At 36.3% G+C, this 17,026-nt stretch overlaps 1 protein-coding gene across 7 annotated transcripts in view; it reads left to right on the top strand.

Annotated features, from left to right (window-relative positions):
• CTTNBP2 (cortactin binding protein 2) overlaps positions 1-17,026 on the top strand; it is an 84,185-nt gene that overhangs the window by 57,438 nt on the left and 9,721 nt on the right. For 6 of the 7 annotated variants that reach the window (XM_057412143.1, XM_057412144.1, XM_057412145.1 and 3 more), the window contains exons 9-18: positions 205-322; positions 2,373-2,648; positions 3,442-3,537; positions 3,954-4,033; positions 5,116-5,202; positions 5,286-5,385; positions 9,013-9,165; positions 9,433-9,620; positions 12,569-12,747; positions 16,655-16,860. In XM_057412143.1, the coding sequence (XP_057268126.1) occupies positions 205-322; positions 2,373-2,648; positions 3,442-3,537; positions 3,954-4,033; positions 5,116-5,202; positions 5,286-5,385; positions 9,013-9,165; positions 9,433-9,620; positions 12,569-12,747; positions 16,655-16,860 (1,483 nt within the window). The remainder of the gene's footprint in view (positions 1-204; positions 323-2,372; positions 2,649-3,441; positions 3,538-3,953; positions 4,034-5,115; positions 5,203-5,285; positions 5,386-9,012; positions 9,166-9,432; positions 9,621-12,568; positions 12,748-16,654; positions 16,861-17,026) is intronic. The other variant, XR_008972504.1, reaches the window with a different exon arrangement.

Genomic DNA, 17,026 nt, shown 5'->3' with positions numbered 1-17,026 from the left:
TTTTCAAGTCTGTCTGCCTTAAAATGTTTTTACTCCTGGCTTTCAAGTCTGTGAGGAACATCATCTGGACACTCAGAAACCCTGCTGCTGGCCATCTTTGGAAATGCGTGTGTAAGAATTTCAATTAGGAGTCTAACTGCGTATTGGTAGAACTCTATATTGCAGCAAATGGACAAGTCAGTATTACACTTCTTACCTTTGCAGAACTGTCTAGAAATCCTTTGCAGCCATGGTGGACTAGAGGCTGAGAGAAAAGATAGGTGTAATCGAACATTACATGATGTTGCTACTGATGATTGCAAGCATCTCCTAGAAAACTTAAGTAAGTAAATGTTATCAGCATGACATAAAAATGTTTTTAGTAAAGAGCTTGTGGGACAAAAAGAGAAATTTGAAAAGGGTAGGTTGTCACTTTTTTGGCACCATAAAACTAAGTTTTCTTAACCTGGCAAGTTTCTATTCTCCAAATAAAATAAAAAAATTCATATGATAAAATTCTGTTGGAGGTGACTAAATTACTTATTTCCTTTTTTTTTAAACCATTTGAAAAGATGTTATATATTATACATGTGCAAGCATCCATAATCTCTAAAATTTCTGAATTTAACATTAGTAACTACTTTTTCCAGAGCTATTATCCCCTTCTTATTTTTCTTCAAATTCTTCCAGAAAAAAATCCAAACACTTAGTTGCTGATAGCTGTCAAATTTGCTCAGGTTAAAACAATCATCTAGTTTCATCTGAATTTCTTCTTAAAGCAGAATTTCTTTGTCACTTCTTTACTGTTGAGGGGATTCTTTGTTCTAGTCTTCAAAAAAAAAGCCATGGGGACAACGTCAGACAATGTCCTTTTTCCAACATCGGTAAGTTCTTTCAGGAGATTGTTCTTCTGTTGGAACCTGTTACTGTCTTCCTTCTCCATAAGTTTTCTCAAAATTCGGCAGAGCAGGATGACCTCTCTATTTCTTGAGTTAGAACTTAGTCCATCCACACATTTTGTGTTTGCTCTATATAGCCAAAAGTATTTGGACTCAATTTCTCTTCTCTCATTTGTTAAGCCTGTAGTTAACATCAGTGCCACCATAATTAGCTTTTTTGCTCCAAGAAGATTTGATCTGTGGAAGCTTGGAAACACCACTTTTATTTGTGTATACTCCTCAGTAAGCCAAGACTGAATTTTGGTAACTGTGTGTGTACCATCCTCTACCTTCCTCACAACCCAGTAAGGTTTCCATTGTAAGGAATTATACGCATGTAGGACAGGAGAATGTGCTCCAACAAATGTGAAAGATGGGGCAGGGTGGGCCAAGTTTGCCAGCTGTGCCACAGAGGACCCATACAGTGAAATTTAGGCATACACTGCTCCTCTGTCCTAGGGTCCCGTTTCCTTGTGAAGAAGTCAATGTAATTCCTATAGCCGTTGCTCATTTCCCTGAGATCCAGCTCTTAGAAGGGCAAGCCTTTGATACATTCCTCACAGTCCCACATCCAGAAGGGTGCCTTTGAGTAATCTTTTCCCTATGGTAGGCTAGTGGGTTTAAATCAGAGCTTTTCTGACATCAGAAATGCTTCATTGGTTTGTTATCAGCAAAAGACTTGACTTCTGAACTCAAAAGCAAAGCTCATGTTGCAAGATTTCATAATGAGCTGATAACTTTTTGTGATGCACTTATTTTTAATATTGGAAAATCTCTGAAAGGTACTGTTTTGGCACTAAAGTTAGAAGATAGTTTCCTTTCTGACTTTCAGTCATCTAAATGATTCAGACTGTTGCTTCTGTTGAGTTGTGTTCCATTTTTCAAAAAAGCAAGATTTAAGAAAACGTTTTTTTTTCTAGAATGTTCATGTAAATTTTGTACTTTTTTAATATTTTATCAATTTACCTTATAGCAAATCAAATATATACTTCCAAGTGAATTTTCTGTCTTAGCTCTTAGCTCTTTATTTAAAGACATTTGGCTCAGCTGTTTTCCACTTGTGCACCAGTGCCAGTAATTTCCTTTCTGCATTGATAATAAAAATGTGCACAACTACAATAAACTGAATCATTAAGACTATCTGCCATATGTCTTTATTTATAGTAAAGAAATTAGTCTGTAAAAGGGAAATAAAAGATTAAGTTATGTCTTGCTTCCTGTTATTTAAGCATAATACTGATTTTTTTGTAATGTAAAAAAAGATGGATACCTCTATTTGTTTGTCATCACTGCTCTGATTTTATGGTGGTGATGTGTGCTGCTCTTTACCATTTGCTTTTCTGTAGAAGGAGTTATTTTGTAGCTTTTATTTGCAATATTAGATGCTATTGGTCTTTAATAATAGGATTTTTTTCTAATTGAATTTTACATTCTTGGTTTTTTGTTTTTCAACAGATGCTCTTAACGTACCTGTAAGGATTTCAGTCAGTGGCATTGAACCAGCCCATTGTGGTGCAGAAGAATTTGATACAGAAAACACAATATGTGCTTTAAATATCCGCAAACAGACATCATGGGATGATTTTTCAAAGGCAGTGAGTCAGGCAGTGACAAACCATTTCCAAGTAATTGCTTCTGATGGATGGAGGAGCCTAGATGACCTGTCATTCAGTAGTGCTGCAGAATCGAACATTGGCCTCAGTGCAAGCAGTATATTATCTGTCAAACTAGGTATCAATATTGGTATAATAAGAAAAAAATTGGGGGTTTTCTTGAATTTGTGGGATCTTGTAAATAAGATAAAAATATCTTTAGATTTCTGGATGTTTTAAAGCTTAGACTAAGAAATACCAATACTAGTTATGAAAGTTTGAACAGTGCTGGCATGAAATCATTCTTTACTTTTAGTAGTGTCTGATACAATTCATTAAGCATTTTAGTATCATCTTGGGTACAATGAGGCCCTATGTTACCTTGTCCTTTACTCAATTTAGTAGTCCAGAAGAGAGATCATGAAACAAAGCAATTCAAAGCAAAGCCCATACTACGTCTTTACAGTACATGCAGGATGTACAGTAAATCCAGACTGTAAATCCTCAGCATAGGTAGAACAGAACTGCTTGTGCTTTATTTAACTTCACTTATCAAGGTAAAACAGACAAATCTTTAAAATAATAAGAAATTAGCCAAAACATGGCAGTAATAGTAGTAGCTGTGTAGGATTCTGAAAATTCATGTGCTTCATCTTGAATCCTCTTCCCCCCTCTACCTATCACCCTAAAAAAAAACCCTGTTCATATTAGACTGGGCAAATAATCTTATTTTACTTGAATTTGCATGTAAAGATGTAAAGACAGGCTAACTATTAGACTTGGGTCTCAGTTGGCAGAAAATACTATCCTCAGTTGTATCAAATAATAGTATGTTTTAGTGCATGGAACTCTTTGTAAGCAAGTGAATATGCCTGAGCATAAGACACTACATATAGATACAAGGAATATCTCTCTTTTTTTCTTTTTAACAGGAAACATTTCATGGTCAACAGGTCAGATTTTTTCCCAACCACCATGGGACTTTTTGAAGAACAACAGAGCTGAGCATATCACAGTGTTTTTACTTGGTAATTGTCAATTAATAATTTTCAGGTTTGATGTCAAGGCACTCCATATGAAATATGTAATTTGAGAAGCATTCACTACTGGGTTTGTTTTTCAGTGTTGTTTGATCCTCTTGCTTGATCCTCAGAAATATGATGTCCAATTAACTGTTTAAGTAGATTCGAAAAGGTCTATAACATTTAGAAAATATGCTGACACGTATATGCCCTACGACCTTTTTCAGTTGTGTAGTAGTGTCCATTTTACTTATGTCATGGATACTCATGAATCTGTGTTGCTAGATAAATCATTTTAATTTGCAGAGCATGCAGTTTTAGGACATCACTGTAGCATACTGCATGAAAAGCATATGTATCCATCATACGTGCTTATAAACATGAGAGATTTGTAGAAGTTACTTGTATGTCTCTTTATAAAGGACCTCAAGAAGGCTGCCTAAATAGTGTGACTTATGCATCTATGATCCATCTTCAGACACTTCAGAATTACCTCCGCCTGGTAAGTGCTAGGCTATCCTCTCTCTGCACACTAGTTGTACATGAAAACACTTCTGTAATACTGTTGACTAAAAAAGTTGTCTACTCTGTGAAAAAAATGTCAAGACTTCTAAAAAATGAATGGGATGAAAGCTTTTATTTTAAAATAAAGATCCCCCTAAATCTTACCCCAATAACTTTAGTCATGTGAGGGTGTTAACTTTCTTCTTCAAATAGCTACCATCTAATTAATTGAACTGCTTAAGAAAATGTATTAAAAGCTCTGAGGTATCTTACTTCTTTCTAAAATTATTTTATTTCTCTTTTTGAGGGGAAAGTAAATTAGAATCAGATTTGTGTAAACAATTATTTGAGACTTGAATTTTATTACTAACTTATATATATCTCCTGTAACTCTTACAATTTATTTAATTCCTAAAAATGTAAGGATGATTGGATAATATGAGTTAACTTTCATAGCTCATTTGTTTAACATTCCTAGTCAAATCAGAATTCATTTTAAATCAGCATAATTTCTGCAGTGTCCTTGGTTAGTATTTCATGTTGTTAGAACAGTTACGTGCAACAGATTGCTGCTGCATTCACTAATATTGCACAATGATACGATTTTATGCTGTTACTGACTTTTTAGTGATAATTTTACAGTTAAGATAGATTAAATCATTTTTACTCTGCAGTATTGATAACATGATCCCATTTGAATTGGAAATAAAGTCCATAGTGTAAGTCCTTAACTTAGCAGCAAATTAATCTACTCTGATTTTAACATCATTCTGGTTTATCTATTTTAATTCAGTGATTTCAAAAGTCATCCTTCCTACACGAATGTTTCAAGATTTAATGATTGTTATAATGAAAAATTACCTTTTCTTGTAGTTTTACAAATAAGGATCTAAATTTATCAATATATTTCCAAGATGTATGAAAATATCGCCTATTTTGGAACTAATATAGCAAGGATTATTAACTCCAGTAGTGCAAACCAAAGAATTTTGTCTGTTAGATTCTGATTTTCTTATGTAGGTAAAAAAAAAAAACAAACCAAACCTGAACTTTCCAGAATAATTTATTTTCTGTCCGTAGGTTGAACAATATCGTAATGTCATTTTCCATGGTCCAGAAGGAAGTTTGCAAGACTATATAGCACATCAGATAGCAGCCTGCATGAAGGTATTAACACAAGCAAATGCATTAAATTAGTTCATAAATTAGAGTTTGCACCATTTCACCAAATCTATAAATTTTCAACACAGCAAAAGCAAGTGGCTGCAGGATCCACATGTGAAATCGTTAAAGTTGAAGTGGATGCTGGTTTCTCTAAGGAGCAGCTTGCAGAACTGTTCATCAGCAGTGGTAAGGTTATTTCAGCAGGACTGATTTTGGTAATTTTAGGAAAGTTTTTAATGGTACAAAGTAAAGAAAAACATTAAAATCTTTTGCAGGGTGGCATGTCTTAACAGTTTTCCAGGTGCTTGGATAATAATGCAGAATAATCAGAGTCTAAACTGAGGTAGAAGTAAGTGTGACAGTCCAATAGGGAGCTCTGTCGAAAGTTCATGACATTTAAGTAAAATGAATAGCTCTTAATATTTTTTGCTCATTTCTTTTTCCCTTTGTTTGTGAGCCTTTAAATGCTATGTGCTGTGGTTCAGATCTACTGAATCAGAAATAAAGGTCTATTGTTGCCTTTTACTATAGCTGTTACATTTTTTAAGAAAAAGATATGAAAAGGTAAGCTATAATTATTACCTTTCTGGAAATAAAAGAAGGAGTGAAGGAGTTATTTAAAAGTCAGACCACTTGCTTTTGATATATGCTTGTTTACTGGATATTTATGGGTGGATCTGAGCCAAATTTTGTCACCTGAACAAATTTTACTGTGTATGAGTATTCTGACCATTACTATAGGATGAAGTTGAATTTCTGTTGAAATAAAGAGTTTTCTCTTAATAGATGTGAATAGCTACATGTAGATTAAAGTCCTGTTACTTGGGTGCTCCACCATAAAGCATTCTCGGAGTGGTCAGTAGGCTGTACCTGTGTAAATTCATGATGACTGATTGGGAAGAGGGGAAAAAAAGGACAATGTAGCCGAAGATGAATGACATTGAAAATGAGCAAATTAAATGTAGAATCAGAAAAATGGGGGCACATGGGTCAGTTGTGTAATATGCTTCCTTTTCTCTGGTATTGTTTAAATTAATTTGGCTCAAATACAGTTTTGCTTTGCAAACAGTTCTCAGATATGTAGTTGCTTTCATCCCTTTACAGCTTTCTTCTTTTTTTTTTTTTTTTAATGAGTGTTTAGTTTGGGGGATTTTTGTTGACAAAAATTAGCAATGTAGTTTGAATCTAAGCTTGGTAGCAAGACCTCATTTTCACCCAAAAATCTGGGAATTTTCTTTTTATTACTATGGCCTCTTCTACAGCTCTATGATTTTAACTTTACTTACCCAATATGGTCATTCACATTAAAAAGAAAAGGGATAAATGTCATTATTGCTTGGGATAGCCTGCTGTTCCAGGCTCTGTAATTCGCATGTTTCACTGTCTGTATTGAAAGAAGGTGGGCTTTAGGCATTTGAAATGAGACCAGTTTTGATTATACCAGTACAGCGCTGGATGCATTCTCATGTGCTGCCACGATGAAACTTTGAGACAGCCAGAGCTTTGTCAGAATCAGCCCCTACATTTTTCCTTCTCAGTATGGGCAGATCAGGAATACCAAGAGGGTTACCAGTCTCATAAGCAAATGTTTTATTCAAACAAACTAGAATTGCCAACTTTTTAATAGAAAAAATACAATTCAGTGAGTGAGACTGAATGCTGATTTCTACCTGCTGTGCATTTGCAGTGTGGGGCATATTTTTCAAGTATGCTTTCATCCTGGAGCTTTCATTGGCTTTCTTGGTTGCAACCTCGACAAAATCTGTGCTCTTGAACAAAAGCAGAGCCACTCCATGGGCTTGTACAGCCATGTGCAGTGCTATGTTCTGTTTGTTAGCATACTTCCCAGTGTAACCTCAGTCTAGGTCATTTTTTTTTCCCAGGAAATCCTGGTCACAGTTTGGAGTGTAGCTTGTGTCAGTGATTATTCCACATGTCACTTTCAGTGCCATCACATTGCTGGGAGAGGAGAAGAGAATATTTAGTCAGAAGTCAGTTACAGGCTTTGGTGTCTGGCCTGCAGGCAAGAAAAGCATTCCTAGTCTGGTTTGTTTACTAGCCACTTATGAAAGCTTCTTTTGGATGCTTTACTTTGTGTCAACCACACACTTCTCTTAATAGTCTGTGCTTGCATTTCAGCATTGTGCTACTGGTAGAGTCTCTCATTTTTTTGCCTGCTTTTTGCCCCATTTTTCTGCCACAACTTCTCTCCTAGGAGAGCACCCTCCTCTCTCTAAATGGTTCCATCCATCCTGCCATCCAGCTATATCCTCTTAGTAAAGCAGGGCAGTAACATTCAGGAATCTGCAGTAATAATTAGCAATAATAAGCAAATACATAGCAGTCACCAGCTACAGTGAGTTTCTCTAAGTTTTTCCTTATTACTTATCATTTTACTTAATGACCATCTTTAGTACCACCCTCAAAAAGTTCTGAAACAATGCAAGACACAATATACTCACAACCAGTGTTTTGTTTAATACTTGTACTACAGAAGCATTCATCTGGGATTTAGTTTTACAGGACGACTTGCAAAGGCTGTATTCTTAGGCAAGAAGATGTTAAAATCAGGAAAAATAAAGGAAAATACCTGAAATGTGAAAAAATTATGTGTATAGATATGCATGTATACATATATATATACACACATATAAATATATAAAAAATTTTTATGCCTGTTAAGTTCAGGCACTGCTGTTTGTGCCTCAAACTAGCTCTGATTACTTGGGTGATTCTTAAAGATATTGCAAGAATTTTTGAAGAGAGGATAGTAGCAAAAAAAGAAGCAATCTCATAGAATCACAGAATCATTAGGGCTGGAAGGGACCTCTGGAGATCATCCAGTCCAACCCCCCTTCCAAGGCAGGGCCACCTAGAGCAGGTTACACAGGAACATATCCGAGCAGGTTTCGAGTGTCTCCAGAGAGAGGCTCCACAGCCTCCCTGGACAGCTTGTTCATTGCTCTACCCATGTAAAGAGGTTCTTCAAGTTTAGGTGAAACTTCTTGTGTTTTAGTTTATGGCCACTGCTCCTTGTCCTGTCACTGGGCACCACTGAAAAGAGTCTGGCACCATCCTCCTGGCACCTGCCTTTCAGATATTTATATGCATTAATAAGATCCCCTCTCAGTCTTCTCTTCTCTTGACTAAACAGGCCCAGCTGCCATAATCTCTCATATGAAAGATTCTCCAGACCCCTGATCATCCTTGTGGCCCTCTGTGGACCTTTTCCAGTAGCTGCTTATCTTTCTTGTACTGAGGAGCCGAACTGGACACAATACTCTAGATGTGGCCTCAGCAGGGTTGAGTAGAGGGGGAGGATTACCTCCCTCAGCCAGCAGGCTCCTCCTAGTGCATCCCAGGATACTATTTGATTAAGTTTCTTACAAATGTGGAATATTCTGAACCCTTTCATCACTATATAGTTTAAAGAGTACATGTTAAAAGTTTAAGATGTCTTACAGCAAATTAAATAAATGTTTTCAGAGGTCTTTGCTATCTTTTGTGTTATATTTATTTTTAATGTGCTGAAATACTTCCTGTCTATGAAGATCCCATGAAAGCCATTTCAGGAATATATTTTAATATTAGCTTTCAATTCTTTTCTTAATGTACAGTATGATATTCTTTCCATTGTTCAATTTTTATGCTTCTGGTTTTGAACATCTTATGCAGTCTGTTTGCATCTGTGAACAAGTTAAAAGGCAAAAAATAAAATAAAAATCCTGTGTTGCATTAGTAGCAGTAAAAGCTGTATATATAAATAAAAGTCAATTTTCATAAGTAGACATTAATGGGATTTTTATATTTCAGCTTGTCTGGTCCCAGTTAAACAGCCTCCTGTAAGCAAGACAACCATTGTGATTTTAGAAAATTTGGAGAGAGCTTCTTTGTCTGAATTGCTAGGAGATTTTCTGGCACCTCTTGAGAATCGGAGTTCGGAAAATCCTTGCACTATTCAAAGAGGTATTTAAAGAATTTCAGATGGAGAAATGTTTTTACTACAGTACAGCTGTATTATAATACATGGAAAACAGGGGAAAAACAGAAAAATATAATTAATTCAGGTTTTAATTTTATAGCAAATAGCTGTTCTTAACCAAATATAGCAAGTTTTAAGGCTAATTTATGGTGGCTTTTCTCTTTCTAACTATGTCACTGCTTCTTGCTTTTCTATGGAATCGTATTAAAGCTTTGAGTATTTCAGTAAAATGGTTTATGGTTCTTTTTTAGCAAATGGAGTTTCTGGTGCCTTTTACTTTCATAAGAACTGCTTTTTACTGGGGACAATCGCAAAGTGTCATCTTCATGGCTCTGACCTGCTGGTTCAGCAGCATTTCCGTTGGGTTCAACTTAGGTGGGATGGGGAACCAATGCGTGGTTTGCTTCAAAGGTTTTTAAGAAGAAAAGTTATAAACAAGGTAAGAATTTGAATCTGTTTTAGCAATTTTGTTCATCACTAGGTCTGTGAAGTATGTACAGTGGTAATGTCAAAAGCTGAGCAGATAACCAAGTTGTTTCAGAAAAAAATACTCATTTCTGGGAAGATAGAGTCTGTGTATCTGTAAATGTTGTGCTTGGCCTCATTTAAAGTGTGTGGCCATGGCTGATTAGCATAAACACTCAAGTTGGCTGCAAATAATGGCACAGTGGATACTTGTTTATCCACTGTATGAAAACATCCTTCAGTAATTCTTTTATCTCCTGTGTGAGCATGATAGTAAGAATCTATTCAGATAACAAGAATCTGCTCAGCAAACATTAAATTCCTTTCTTGAGAAATTTATTTTATATATGTAAAATAAGATAGTTTATGTACTGTGTGTATTGTCTAAATTTTAAACAGAAAGAAGAGGTTTTATGATTTTCAAATTAAAGAGGAAAGAGGCATTAAGAATATATCAGTAGGGAAGTTGTTTTGAGCTAAAAGGCCTGCTGAAGCTGGAACAAAAGTCCAAACAAGAATCAAGATGGGAAGTCTGTTTTTAACATGAATAAATAAATAAATGGAGGATGCGAAATGAAAGCAGAGATGTGGGCAAAAGCAGAATTGTGGAATTCTGAAAGTTAGTCGGAATAAAACCTTTCCGGTGTGATATCAGCTACTGCAGACAGTCAGGCAGTGTTAGATGCTGGGAGGGGGAATTTAATTGAAACAGCTGCAAAGGAAAATAATTTTGGCAGCAGAGTTTTGAACAGGCTTAAAATGGGAGATTGATCTAGGAATAGAAAAAGCTATCAGTATTAAAGAGTCTCAGTCTGAGACAACAGACCTACTGTTGGTTTTGAGTGTTCAGCTGCATGGGTCTTGCTTATCCTTGGGAATGTCATCTCCTGTATCCTATGCCACAGTTCTCATCTATGAAAGCTTACTGTTTCAAAGAGATCCTGAAGAGGAAATGTGCAGTAACTGAACATTTCAATGAGGAAATTTAGAAACCTAGGTACTCTTTAATAGCAAGAACATGAATACAGAATATAAAAAGAAGAATTGTGAAATATATCAATGAAACTCTTAATAGATTACTTGGGTTACTTTTTTTCAGGTGCATAGTTATTATAAGTACTTTTTTCTGTGTGACAGAATGTTTCCTTCTTTCCATGTTCACTTTAAATCTTTGGATCCCTACAGACATAGTAAGCTGGAACTGCTATGAATGGTTGTCTGGTTGAGTGTATGAATAGTTTCCAAAATCCCTGGAAAGGATGGGGAGGGTCGCAGTTGTCTATAGACAAGTGGTAGAAGCTGGTATCTTGCAGATACACTATAGTGCTGGAATGAGGTATAAGCCATAGAACAGTGCAATAATAGCACGTAGCAGATTTCTCCTCCATCCTTGTAAGGAAAGAGATCGTATCCTCAAGCCAACACTTGAGAATATCATGATCTAAGCCCCTTTATAAAAGGACAGAAAAACTTTGATCATAGATCATTCAAGATCAAAGAGAAGGACTGTCTTCAGCTGACCACAAAGCCAAGAAATACAGCAATGCAGACAATCCTAGAAGCAGTGGTATTCTGACTTGTTCACAGACAAAGGCTGGGTCAAATTTATTCTGCCAAACTGCTTTGCCTACCAGGACTTGCAGCACCAGGTAACAGATGTCATTTTCAGGCTGTTTTATTTAGGCTTAAAAGCACTCCTTAGTCTCACAGGTTAGAGTTTAACAACGTAATAGGTTGCTACCTCTGACTGAAGTTGAACAAATTTGGGTGGTAATCTCCTTTAATGTATTACTGCTAAAGCATATATGCAGATGGTAGCCATTTGGAGAAAAAAAAACACCCACAAAAAAACAAACAAAAGCATGCTTCTTCCTCTGTCTTCCCCAATTAAATAAGGAATAAAAATGCCCAGTGTGCCAGTAGATTTATTTTTTTTCTAAATACAAACATGGCCTAAATGCAAATTCAAATGTGGGTTGGTGTGGGGCTTGAAATAATGGGTTCCAAAGTTGAAAATAAAAGGAAGATTAATCTCTTATAAAAATCTAAAAGAAAGTAAAAGCTTATTTATTGTGTTAACACAAGAAGACTACTTCAAAGATCCTTGCTCTGTATTCTGATACCTTGTTTGTGCCTTAATATTGTTTTCAGCTGAAAAGCTCTTTTGCCCTTATTTTGAATTATTAGGATATGTTGGAACAATTTAAATGTTTTTTTCCATATGAACTTTACCTTGTTTATGTGTAGACTCTTGTCAAGAAGCTCTGGCTTTAGTGCTAGCAAATACTATCTCTAGTGAATCTTTTAATGCTTTCTTTAATTCAAACTGTTCCAGAGGATAATCCTAGGATTAGGATGATGAAGACTGTAATTTGGAGTCAGATGAAATAGAAGATTTTTCTGGCACAAAATAATTTGCATTTAACAAGGCATACTGAAAAATGTGAGTCTTAGAGGAAGGCATCTTCCTTCATTGCTGCTAAATCTAAAACCAATATGGAAATCCACTGAGGTCATGCCTGGATCAGACCTTCCTGTTCAGTGTGGTTGTATGTTCTTTTATACGCCTTAATTATATATCACATACATTGCTGAGGATATGGTAGGTATCTCTTGTAATCCTAATCTTAAACACCATAGAAAAAGCACTGCTGACAAATTTGTGCCTCAGTTTCCCACAAAAAGTAGAGGCATGTCCGTTTATGCATAAGGAGGTATCTTTTAAAGTCTAGTTGGGGAAATAAGTTTTAATACAACAAAACTTCAGTATACTCTATAAAAAGGTCTGGCCAGCTTTTGACTGTTCCTGATTTATCTAATGGCAATATAGGAGGAAAAGGAAAAACAAATAAGCCTTCCTGGAGTTTCAAGGAAAAGTGTTTGCAGCAGAGGCCTTATGTCAAACATCTTTTCTCCCTGCAGTTCAGAGGCAAAGTACCTCCTCCATGTGATCCTGTGTGCAAGATCATAGACTGGATTCTTGCTGTTTGGCACCAGCTGAACTCTTGCTTATCACGTCTAGGAGCACCTGAAGCACTTATGGGGCCAAAACATTTCTTCTCTTGTCCAGTGGTGCCAGGGCATGGCCAAGTAACAGTGAAGTAAGATTGCTGTTTCCTGTTTGACACTGTTCAATGCCAACTAAATACTTATTACAAATGTAGTAGTTATATTTCTCCCAAACTCCACCTGACTGAACAATCTTGAAAGTATTTTAGTGGAGATTGAAAGTTCTAAAATTTTGTTTCATATTTAATTACTGGAAGGGTAATTTGGAAGGGCACAAGTGTGAACTGGGTGTTTAACACTGGTTAAAAGTCAGTCCTGTTGTGATCTTTCAGTTATTTTCTGACACAGAGGTTGCTCAGTATTACTTGTATTGCAATGGCTAATATTCCTCAACCCTTTAAAGGTTTTGTTCTTCATTTCAAGAGAGCATTGTAAAGAAAGCTGTTCATTAGTGAACAGACCAAAATAAAATTCTAGAATTCTGAGCTTCAGAATTTGATAACCTTTCCTTTTAAAGTTGCACATGTGGGAAATTCAGAGAATGATTTCTAACTCTTTTTAATATTGGTATCATTTTTAAACATACGTGCAATTTTACAGGTGTATTAGCTTAGTAAATAAGGCAGATATATACACATGGTTAAATGTCCAGTAGAATAAAAGAAGAATGATGAAAATTTTGTCTCTTCTTGCCTACGGTTACACAAGCATCTGCTCACATTCCAACTTTTCTGCAAATGCTAGCAAGTGATATAAGAAATAGTTACAGAATTTTAAAATAGATTAATTGCATGCTAAGATGTTGCTTAGCTATATTGGAAAGTTGGGGCTGTTCAGCTTGGAGAAGAGAAGGCTGCATGGAGACCTCATAGCAGCCTTTCAGTATCTAAAGAGGGCCTATAGGGATGCTGGGGAGGGACACTTCATTAAAGACTGTAGTGATAGGACAAGGGGTAACGGGTTCAAACTTAAACAGGGGAAGTTTAGATTGGATATAAGGAGGAAATTCTTTCCTGTTAGGGTGGTGAGGCACTGGAATGCATTGCCCAGGGAGGTTGTGAATGCTCTATCCCTGGCAGTGTTCAAGGCCAGGTTGGACGGAGCCTTGGGTGACATGGTTTAGTGTGAGGTATCCCTGCCCATGGCAGGGGGGTTGGAATTAGATGATCTTAAGGTCCTTTCCAACCCTAACTAGTCTATGTTTCTATGATTCTAATGAGCCCCCAAGATTCAAAATTATTCAGAATTCCGATAATAACATTGGTTTCTAGAGATGAGACATTACTTTTCTCATCCTGCTTCGTAGCTTTCTCCTGAATTGCCACTTCTCTTCCTTCTCTGACTTCTCTCTCTTGTACTGGTTTCTGCTGACTTTCTTACAGGGTCCTTTGCTTAGCATACGCAGTGGGTTTTTTATCTTTTGTTCTGTCTACAGATGTTGGAACATTTTGATTGTTCATTTTATGTATTTTTTTTAAAGGCAGATTATCTAATATCCAGAGTAATTATCAAAGACTAAATCTAATCTAATCCATCTAAAGTGGATGTAACATTGACTTGAAATTTTGTGGCTGCTGTGAAATAAAAAAGAATAAATTATACCATGCATCTATCTTGTTCCTCCCTTTTGAATCATGTCCTCTGAAATGTCTTAATCATTTATTTATTGCAGTAGCATTAGTAGAGGACAGAAAAACTGTTCCTTAGACACCTTAATAATGCATTTTGAGTTTGGATTTCTCCTAACTTTGTAACTTTGACTGTATTCACAATGCTTTATTTTGGGGACAACCCCAAAATGTCTTCTACGGTAGTGGTATGCCATCTGACTTCTCATTTTAATCTGATTTTTTTTGTCCACTAATAAACAATTAGAAAGCACAGCTCCAGTGAGCACTTACTGGACACTTTTAGTTTAACAGCATGATGACTAACAGTGTGGTCACATAACTAGCAATAAATAGCTTTAATTAGCAGCTCACTGGTTGCTAATATTTCAGTGTAATTAACCACTCCTGTCCTCTTGCCCCTTCTCTCCACTGTGCTATTCTGCTGGTTTTGGCATTTGTTAAAGCTTCTCTGAGCCAGCTTAATTCATTAAGACAGTAAACAGCTATCTACAGTCAGGGTTTGTTCTGGGCTAAGCGTTAGCATGAGGCAAGTGGCAGAAGCAGGCGGCTGGGAAGGGGGAGAGAAGGCATGACAGGAAATTGTTTCCTGCTGTGTGCTGTTTCATGTAGCTTCCCATGGTTTGGAGAGTAGAGTGAATAAATGAGGAAAATTTTAGCTCCATTTTTTTCTCGGTTTTGATCTAGGGAATTAAAGATGATGTTCCAACAGGAAAAGTTTCACTTTACAGCTCTTTTCCAGGGGCAGGAGTGTGTGATACTACCTTTCGCAAGGGGACTTGATCGAGATGAGCCCAACCCTGGTTGGAATTTTATTTAGACAAGATGGCACTGTACAGTCCATCAGTTATTAACTGTTAGCTTAGAATGGGCTCAATCAATTTTATTTTTGCAGCATTCATTTCTGACCATTTCTGTTGCAAAATAGAAATAGTACTGCAAATAGAATAGTACTGCAAAATGTCAAAAGCTTACACAAGCAGAAACAGAGAGAGTTCTTTGTTACTAAAACTAAAGCAATCGTTTATTTTGGTAGCTTAACTCTGCTAGCAGATGCAGGCTGTATCTATATGAAATGGTATCTATAGTATTATGCTAAGAAAGCCTCAAGGACCATCTCCAATATACATTTTGCATCTTGTTTTAACAACTGTATTTTTTTTTAAGTAATGTAACTTTTATCAAGCTTATACCAGCACTTTGTAGCACTATGTTTATACACCATAGAAGCTCAATCTTATGCTTCATAACCAACCAGAAATACATCTATCAAATAATTTATGCATTCTAACTAAAAAATAAAAAAAATCCAAAGCAGGTCAACATAATCTGTTGGATAATAGATGGTTTCTGTGTATCAGTGTATACAACAAAATGGTTCATTTAAGTCAAACTGACAGTTTAGCCTTGACTTTTTCTAATGGATTTCTGCAGAGCTGAAGCACAGCTCTTTCTTATAAATAAACCCTCTGACTCTCAGTCTTACCATCTACCTCCCATAAGAGGCTATAACAAAAAAAAAAGTTGGATTTGATCTAAAAAAGATTGCTTCAGTGTCTGTTATAGATGTGAGCCGAGCCCTAAGTCTGAAACTCGTAGCCTTTATCCTTTGAGTACTATAAGCTGTAAGAAATAGCATTTATTTATTATCTAACACAAATTTTTCACTTCTGTGCTAAAAACAGTGTAATATTTCTCTCTTAGAAAAGCAAAAGTCCCAGAAGAACCATGTCCTTTTGAATCAAATTCTTGTAATCAGACCCACTCTCTAAACCAGACTATCTGGAAAACCCACGGCATCCTGGAAACAGAGTTCACCATAGATCAAATAAACAAAAGGAGAGTGAGAGCAAGGCAGCTGTATGAATAGAAAAGTCCTGTAAACTGGACAAGTTTTGAAATGGAGGAGACTGGAAAGGGTGCAGTCATAACTGAATACCTCCTTTTTCTCACACTGGCAGCAAGTAGGCTATGAATGAACACCTGCAGGCATGGAAACTTCTCCATGCACTGGCAAAGGTGAAAGGGGCTTTTATTGTATATACATAAACACACATCTTTTGGGGACATCCTTTCTGTTAGCCTTAAAATGAAAAGGGTGTTTTATAGTCCTTATCTGAAGGAGGCAAACCTCAGATGGTAAATAGTTTGCCAAAACAACCTGAAGAAAGTTAGGTCAAATAATTTAATATAAAAGAAACAATAAACTCTACCTTAAATAAAATCAGTTCCTCTCTGACATAAGGTACATTATTAAGTCCAAAATATATGTGCTTTGTGAAAATGCAAAATCTGCTATGTTACCCAAAGTATAAAATCTTGGGGTTTGATAATTGTCTCTGAAGCTGAGGGATTGTTTGTGTGCCTACAGGTGGATGTCCAAATTGTGGAATGCTGTGATAGCTCCCAGAGTTCAAGAAGCAATACTCTCCAGAGCCTCTGTGAAAAGACCATCTGTACCAGGACAAGTAATGGCCAAAAAAAATCCCAGCCAAGGTCAACAGGCTGTTGTTAAAGCTGCTCTCAGTATCTTGCTAAATAAAGCTGTCCTGCATGGCTGTCCTCTACCCAGAACAGGTAACAATGAACTGTCTAAAAGGCAAGTAGTTGTACATGGCCAAAGTGGGGCTTTTAACTTTTCAATTCCTTTTTCAAAACTTGCGCAAAACATGACTGTAGTAATGATGGGAGGCATGTGGTTAGAAGCATTTCCAGTTGCTAAACTAAGTAGTTGGATAAGGTA

This window comes from Pezoporus wallicus, unplaced genomic scaffold, assembly GCF_028554395.1.
Source record: "Pezoporus wallicus isolate ANWC-B61680 ecotype Strahan unplaced genomic scaffold, APGP_CSIRO_Pwel_v1 contig_3858, whole genome shotgun sequence".
Lineage (NCBI taxonomy): Eukaryota > Metazoa > Chordata > Aves > Psittaciformes > Psittacidae > Pezoporus > Pezoporus wallicus.
This window is presented reverse-complemented; position numbering and strand designations above follow the sequence as displayed.